The sequence below is a fragment of the Aegilops tauschii genome, chromosome 7, assembly GCF_002575655.3.
Source record: "Aegilops tauschii subsp. strangulata cultivar AL8/78 chromosome 7, Aet v6.0, whole genome shotgun sequence".
In the NCBI taxonomy this organism is placed as follows: Eukaryota; Viridiplantae; Streptophyta; class Magnoliopsida; order Poales; family Poaceae; genus Aegilops; species Aegilops tauschii.
Genome location: NC_053041.3, coordinates 551,901,761 through 551,910,470, shown reverse-complemented (window position 1 = coordinate 551,910,470; position 8,710 = coordinate 551,901,761). Strand labels below are relative to the sequence as shown.

Here is an 8,710-nt window from a genome sequence, read left to right as displayed (position 1 = left end):
AAACCTGTGTAGATGTCCCGGCTTAATCTAGAAAAAATGTTGACTATGTATTAAAAAATTGGTACATGTCCAGGCTGCACCAAATTTTAAGATTTTTTTAACTATGTGCAACGTCAGCTATTTCTTTTTCTTCTACTATGTCCCGGCTGTACCATTTTTAATACATAGTCATAAAAGAAAAAGGTACATGTCCCTGCTGTAGCAATTTTTTAACATTTTTTTAATACATAGTCGGGACATGTGGCCAGGTTTGATTAAGCCTGTGAAGAGTCCTCAAAAAAGAAAAAGGTTAAGCCTGTGAAGCAGTGGCGGCGTCGAGCACAATCATGAGTATATGTAGTTGTTGGGATCGTGGAAAGCAGAGGCGAAGGCCCAGGAGGACTTCAATTTGGTGGTTGGATAAAAACTCTATGTCAGCAGTGTGATTACACATTCTTCTGCACAGACATTTTATAAGAGCAGACTGTAGCAGGATGAAAATGACCACAATTTATGGAGCAACATCATCTACCTTTTATGATACTCATGATACAAATTTTCTTTCAAAGATCACCAAAGCAATATGAGGCTGAAAGCAAAGTAAATAAGGTTTAACGACAAACAGAGACGATAACGAAGCATAAACCCTGACACGACGATGGATTTTAACAGGCCCATTAAACTGACTGGTGGCTCTCTAGTTCTTGATCTTCTTCTTTGGCCTCAGCTGCTTGCTGTTACCTCACTTGTACTTGCAGAAGTCGACACCCCTTGGGTGCAGGTGCAGATGGCATCTGTAGATAAGTAAAAATATTAGAATGTGTAAGATCAGTGTTATTAGACTCACAGGGTTAAATTACAAATGACTTAATTCATTGTAAGAGGCGATCAAGGATTCCATGTATTGCAGTAGATATTGTAGAATAACCAAAAGAATAAAAAAAATCCAAAGGGCGAACAAAAAGACCTACAGCCCTGCCAGAACAGAAAAATGCAACCAGAATTCATCATGGAACAAGGACGGATTCCATGGGAGGCTCACAGTGAAGGCCAAATTTTCATTCTTATTCTTATGAACACACCATGTAAGAAATGTTGTAGTCAGTATAATCTTATATGTTAACTTCTTTTCTTCTATGAAAAGGTATCAAAATTCGGCATCTGCAATTCATTCGCAGCAGCTTGGGTTAATAATCATATAAAAAAACAGAGTTGTCATATTGGATTAACCTTTGTTGGTAAGATTGATGGCGAAAACAAAGACAATTCTGCATTCTGAATGAGCGCACGTCTGCTACGGACGGTGTCAGAGCATCACAGGAAGTGTTAAAACAACCACTGCTGCATCTTAATCTGATATGCCGCAGCTGATAGTTTCTGCACAAGCTGAAGCGCATTTGTTCTCTTCAACTATTTGTGCACAAAGCAAGCTGCATGCTGGAAATTTTTATGCTCATAGGATCTAAGACAGCTTAAACGATGGCAATTTTGACGCCAATTTGGCATGTAGTTCATATATAATTTCTAAGATTCCTAAGAGTTCTTCATGTGGGGAACTTGCTCGACAGGGGGGAACCTGTTGTGGGGTGGCAGCTCGACCGTAAAAGAGCTAACATAATTTCTTTGTGTTTGATATAAAATCATACGTTCAAATAAAGGCAGAATATGTAAGAGACTACGCATTGGGTTAAGGACTGACACTCGCGGAATAAGAGGTTAATGAAGTACTAACAGAACATGTGGCTAAATCACAAAAATGAGAGAGAGGGTCATATATGTAACATGAGAAGAGTAATTTTAACATGCTGCCTCGTACCCCCTCTTTTCACATGGGAGGTAAGAAGGTAAGAGTAAATCAGACCACTATTTAATCAAATCAATGGCTCAGATTTATTATGCACTCTTACCTTTCATGTGAAAAGGGGAGGTAAGAGGGACCATGCTAAAATTTGCCACAGGAGAAAATAGTAAAAATGACTGATTCATAATGGCCTACCTTTAGGTGACAGTCTAACAGGGAAATGAGCTAGCAACTAACCAGAAAAGTGACCAGAATATAATAATATGATATATGAGCACTTCTCTCAAATTTTAGTGTTAGATTTTTTTTTTTGGAATTTTCCATGCAAATTGTATTTATTGTAAAGTAGACAGTGGCAAAAGGTTGCATTGTTTCAAGCAAGCATGAAGACATGGACTATGCAAAGTAACACGACAATAAACATATGCCGAGCATAGCCAGTAGCTGGTTGTGAGAGCCACTTTTCGGCTCCCCCGAGCGACCCGCTCCGCTAGGGTTCCTCCCCTCGCCGCCACCGCCCCGACCTAGCCTCCCCGCCGCTGCCGGCCGCCAGGCGCGCGACTCCCGGCCCCCCTCCCCCCTCTCCTCCCCTCCCCTCCCGCGCGCGCCCGGGGGGCTCCCTGCGGCCACGGCCCTCGGCCCCGCCTCCCTCCCCTTCCCCCCGCCGTCGCCGGCGAGCTCCGTCGGGCAAAGTCCGGGGGGCGCGGCGGCGGCGGGGTCCTCCTTCCCCGTCCGCTTGGGGGCGCCGGCGCGGGGTGGCTCCTTCGAGCGGCGGCGCTGGACGTCCGCGGGATCCAGCGGCGCGGTGGCGGTTTCGCGGGGCGGCGGGGTGGCCTGCAGTGGCGGCGCTCCGGCGTCCCTCGTTCTGCGCGCGGGGCGGCTGCGGTGCTCCCGGCTCGGGAGGTGGCGCGCGACCGGTCTCTTGCCGAATCTGGCCGGATCTGGCTTTGGGGGCCGGCCGGCGGCACCTGGCTCCGGTGGTGCGTGCCCGGCGGCTCCGGCGCTTGGAGCTCGCCGGGCGACGCGAGTAGGGCAGCGGCTGGGCGTGGCCGCTGCTCCGGCCGTGGGCGGCGGCAGGGGTAGGTCTCGGTGGTGGCCTACCGGTGTCGTGGCGGCTTCACGGTGGCTCGATGGATCTGCCCGCGGCAACGGCCGGCTTCTCTGGCGTCGGTTTGTCTGCGTTCGGGCCGTCTCGACCTTCACCCCATCTCCTCGTCGCCCGGGCGCTACCCCCATCAATGGGCTGGTCCTCTCCCAGCTGCGGTCCACCGCTCGTCTCGCGCCTGATGCCGCAGGACCGAGCTCGTCTCGCGCACGATGCAGCAGGACCGAGCTCGTCTCGCGCACGGTGCAGCAGGACTGACCTCGTCCCCCTCTCGGTGCTGCAGGACCGAGCTCGTCTCGCGCTTGGGGCAGCAGGATGGGTCGGTGGATGCCAGTTCTGGCCGACCCTTTGGGCCTCGACGCTGGGGGTTGCCCAGGGGCGCGAAAGGTGGGACCTGTCCGCTCGTCCCTTTTGTTGGGGTGCGGCGGGTCTCGGGTGAGGTGGTGTCGAGGTCTTGGATGCTGGGGCGGCGGCCCTGGTGGTGGTTGCACGGTGCTCTTGGGCAGAGCCCGTGCCTTGGTGCTGCCCGGTCACCATGGTTGTGTGGGCGGCGTGGTTGCCGGGGTGTGGCGTTCGGTGGTGGTGAATATTGGCCGAGGTGAAAACCTGCTCTATCTTCGGACGGACCGGCGGCGGCGAAGATCGTTCCCTTCTTGAAGGCGTCGTCGCGGCTCTCATTGCCCGTCATGCGGCTCCGGGGGAAACTCTGATCCTTGGATCGGGCGGTGGCGGCGCTCCGGCGTCGTACCCTTCCTGAAGGCGCCGCCTTGGAGTGTATGGTTCGTCATATGTAGCTTCATCTCTTCGGGGCGGTAGTGCTAGGAGTGGTGTTGCCGCGCTCAGCGCCTATGTATCCTGTCTTGGGTGTGTGCGTGTGTTGCGGTGGCGTAGCGTGTGTTGCGGTGAATGCTTGTGGTTTGATGCTTTATATATAAAGCGGGGCGAAAGCCTTTTTCGGTAATAAACATATGCCCATAGTTACAATGATTGCAAGCATTCCTACATTTTTTAATCTATGGTAGTAGGTGGTTCTTTTCGGATCCACACAATAATTCAGCTCCATGTTAAACAGAAGAAAAAACTGACAAGGAGATTTTATCAGAGTAAACAGGTACACGATCAGTCCATCACATGTGGTGTAACAGTGCATTTATAAGCCCTGATAGGTTATTAAGCCTAATTAAGTTAATAGTCAACAAATGATCAGCTTTGCAGTTCACAAGAATTAATGCAACTTCTATGGAACAGAATATATAAAGATTAAAGAATGAGATGTGTGATTTATGTCAAATGTTGCTGTACATTCGGTTGCAATTTTTGTACATATTAGTAAACCACTTCTCCAATGAAAACAAAGATAATAATCAGAACAAATATCAAAGAAAACTTAAAATGCAAATAACAGCGAGGTGCCATTTGAACAACTGGATATAAAAGGAAAGACAAATATTAAAGGTACTATCGGCTGAAATTTGCACTCTTTTCTCGACCAACACCAAAATGCGTATAATATTGTCCAGTATTAGAATAAGAACGGCAAGAAGGCATAAAACTGCACAAATTGAAACAGCAAAAGAGAACGAAGGGGCACAAATCTAGAAACTCTAAGCAAATGGAAAAGGAAAACGAAACTCAAAATAAGAAGAAACAAAAAAGGCTAGCTTAACATAAAAAAAAGTTCTTTTGTTACATGAATTTCTTACCCGGCCAGACAACATAAATGATATGCTAAATCATCTTAACCCCCAATGTATTTAGTGGGACATATCCTGCGAAAATGCACATCTTTCCAAAAATTTAAAATACCATTTAAAAAGCACATACGAATTCTCACAAAAGTGTACTATTGTGGAAGAGCATATACCACCTCCGTGCAAACTTTCTCGAAACAGAAATCCTTTTACGAAAACAAAACAAGACAAAATAGGCTAATAGTGTCAAAGCATAGTTTTAATTTTAGTACACTATTCACATCCGTTTTCCTTTCTGTAGCACACAAAGTACACTGGATTTGAAGTTTCAAATTGGCATGAATGTACAAAACGCCCTTAGAAAGTAAGAGAGTTATTTTGAGAATTTTAAGATACTTGCACGTGTGCTTTTCTGATTGTATTTCCACATTATCAAAGACATGCCCATTTTCACAGGATACGTACCACCATCTTTATATTTTTCCTAGCTTGTTTTATAGTTATCGTGTGGAGTTTGTGTGTGATCATGGCAGTACTGTAAAGGGTGGACGCACAAAGTAAGAGAGTTATCTTGCATTCGTCTCAAGACTATTCACACTTTATAGTTTCCTATTTCCCCAATATGAGTTGGCTGCTTCATGATAGCCTATTTGTTAGGTGAGAATGCAACGTTTCTTCTATAACACTTGGCCAGACAAGCACAACATCATAAAAAATGTATCAAAGCCAACCTATAAACCTCATCATGTTTCATGTCATTTAGCAAAAACGACACATGACTAACATGGTAATCTTAGCCAAAGGGGTTTAAGAAATTCAACATAACCAAACGCTGAAGCTATTCTGAACATCCAATATAGACCCAGACGAGGGGAACACACTTAAGGTTGGAAGAGCAATTCTCTTATTCTGTGAGAAGCAGATTTCAAAATACTAAAAATAATATCAGGGAAAGTACTGTTTGAAAATGAAATATACCTGCTTTTGCAAGATTGGGTGTGAACCATATGGGAGGGAACCACGTCCTCCAGGGTTCAGGATCAACCAAATTGGTTCTGGTATCATTTTCCAAGTCGTACACTCCTATGTCACGTGGATCATCTTTGCCGCTGAGTAATTCGTCGTGATCATCATGAGTAAAATATAGATGGTTTGCCATCAAGCCTGGATGATCCTTTACGCTAAAGCAAGATGTTGTGCTTTTCCCAGTAAACAACGCATATTCACCTATCCCTCTCATCTTGACACGCTTCAGCTCAACAAAATCAACCTTGTACACTTCATAAGCAGTGACATACGTCTCACCATCTGGTTGTTCAGGATCCAAACTCTCGTCCTTAATGATTTGGAGGACATCTCCCCATGGTGCCTGAACAATGTAGCACTTCTGGACCATCCGAACTAGATTTGGTAAAATCCTTCTGTGGACGACAGATGGTCCGTTCAAATCAAACACATCGATTGCGCCTGCCTCAGTCATTGCGTAGAAACAGCCATCATGGTGTATGCAATCTGCATAGAAACTATGCATTTGGAGCCAGTTCCAGTGAGCATCTCCCACTTTGGCGAACGAGAGCTGTGCGTACGGCTGATGGATGAGCATGACAGTGCATTCCCCTGCTGATGGATCGGACGACAAAGTTGCCTTCAGATAGACCAGATCTCCGTACCTATCCAAAGGGCATGCATAGGGTGTATCCTCCACCCTCGGAAGCTCTCCGTCGTAGAAAGACATCTTGTACTTTTCAAGAACCCCGTCGTCGTTTACAACAGGTTTAACATGCTCCATGGTTGTCACAGGAGGGAGTGCAATCTTGTCACCGGTGATAGGGTTGAGCAGCATCAGGTCAGACTTCTCATCCATGGTGACTAGCCATCCATGTGATGAACCAATCCAGTTGCTGATGGGAGGTTCAGGGAGGGGCAGGGAGTAGGCATTCCGTTCGGAGAGACTGTACATGCCAAGTGCCCTCACGCCGGCGGCCTCGTTACAATAGAGTAAACAGGGGGTCTGGCGACTGGGGCAGACGCCGCTGCGGCGGACCGTGGAGTATGCCTTTTGCCAGAATGTGCAGACGGCGGCGGATCGGAGGAGGTCCGGGCACTCGAGCAACTGGAATATGCTGATCAGTATGTCAGCTGGTAGCCCGGACAAATCTGGAGCTGGAACTTCCATTGTGGATGGATAGACAAACACCACAGCTTTAGAGCAGGTCGACTGCAATCACACGGGCGGCCGGAGCTGCAAGTCAGCCACCACTTCGTCCCCTGCGTTCCCTCCCTCGGGAGACACGGGGGAAACCCTCGCCGCCGGCCCTCCTCTCGCGCTGCCGCCACCTGAGGAGCCGCCGGCGAAGACGCGGCGGGCGCCGGGAAAGGTAGCGGAGGGGATCGTCTCCCGTGCGCGGCCGTGGGCAGGATCCGGTGGTGGCGTGTGGCGATCTGCGGCGGCGGCGGGCTCGCCCTGGTGGCGTGGGAGGTCAGGTCCTGCCCGCCCCGAGCTCGTGGTGCTGGTTGTTCGTTGCGCGAGGCCCTTCTATGGGGCTGGCTCAGGCTGGCCGGCGGCGCAGGTACGGCTGTGCAGGGCTCCGGCGACCGGCGGTGTGCTTGTGCTTGGATTTGGGCGGGTGGCGGGGTCTCTGGGTGTGTCCTCTGTTGCCACGCGGGCCGGCCCGCAGACGCGGAATTTTGGCCCGGTACGTGCCCGACAGGTCGACACAACACGCGATTAAAAGGGCCGGGCCAGCCTTCGACCCGCCATGGAACAAAGCTGACCTTGAAAGCTAGTAGGCCTTAAGACCGGGCATGGCACGCCCCTTTTAATTGCGCGCTGGAACGATCCGATGCGGCACGCCGTCCGACTTGTAAGTAGTTTTCTTTTCTATATATATATTTTAGATTTTCTGTATTTTTTAAAAATACATTTTTTTTAATTTTAGATTTTTCCGAAGTTTTCTCTACCCTTAAAAAAAAATCGAGTTAGTGATGCTGGTGTGCCTGCCATCTTGTAATATAGACCGTCCGATCTATATCTGACGGATACAAAGCAAACTATGCCAATTTTGCAAAAGATACCCGCACCTCCCTCCACATTTGCAGATTAGGCCTTCCCTCGTTCATCCTTATCTCTCATAATCTCATTGTTGAGCAATTAAAAAAGGAAGCCTCTGGAACAATCTGACATGGTGGCCACTGCACGCGTCATCCATCCCCATGCCTCCGCTCAGTCCGACCACCAATCATCACCACGCCCCACTCCTCACCTTATCTCTCCTCTTTCTCGAGATATCATTAGTTTTTACACATAGGATTACTCCTGCATGGGTCAATCACAATGTTTTATAAAAAAAATGCATCTTGATGTTTCGTGCAATGCACGGGCATCTTGCTCGTAGAAAATAAAAGACCCGAAAGGCCGAAAAGCAACCCATGTGGCCTTTATAACTGGCGTGCTTGGCTGATCCCCGTGGTCAGGCATGCAGTCCGGCACGACACAACCCTTTTATAGCAGGGTCGTGTCATGCCGACCCATGTGGCCAGGTTGGCATCAGAGGCCTTGCTACCTTGGCCGCTTGACATGTGTCGGTGTTGCCCCCATGGGGTGAGCAGGTGGCTTGCGAACATCGGTGATCCCCGTTCCTCACCAATGCCATCAGAGAGGGGTTGGATCTAGTCAGGATCTGACACAGTGCCGAAGGTTTTTTTGTGCGGTCCATCTTCTGCGTTGCATGTCCATTTTTGCCATGTGTCCTAATTGTGGCGAAGAGTCGGCTTTGGAAGCCGGGGCGATGACCCTGGGTGGTGATCTTGTGTGTTTGGCTTTACAGTGGGCAACGGTGGTGGCTCCTCCTCGTGGCTATGTGGGTAGCAAGGGGAGGGGTGAAGGGTGAATCTGGTGTCGTCGTGGTTTCGGCTGTAGCGATCCCCTGGTCTAGATCTGAAGGCAGTGCACAGATGGTCGCCCTCCCCTCATGTGTGGGTCAACAACTTTGAGTCCGCGTGGCAGTTGTGTGGGTCAATCAATAACTCGTCGCTCTCTCGCAGGCAACAATAGCACCTACACGTGGCGCTTCCCTCTGGCAACATTGCTATGCACGTGTCTCTTGGCGATGAAGCCAAGTATGCTGATGACAG

General features: G+C 49.0%; 1 protein-coding gene across 1 annotated transcript; it reads right to left on the bottom strand.

Annotated features, from left to right (window-relative positions):
- Positions 1-416: 416 nt before the first annotated feature.
- On the bottom strand, positions 417-7,739 carry LOC109748088 (F-box/kelch-repeat protein At1g57790-like). Its single transcript, XM_040394652.3, has 2 exons — positions 5,555-7,739; positions 417-773 (listed from the first exon to the last, which is right to left on the bottom strand). Exons 1-2 carry the CDS (start codon positions 6,750-6,752, stop codon positions 703-705), a joined length of 1,269 nt encoding a protein of 422 aa, XP_040250586.1. The 5' UTR covers positions 6,753-7,739; the 3' UTR covers positions 417-702.
- Positions 7,740-8,710: the final 971 nt, after the last annotated feature.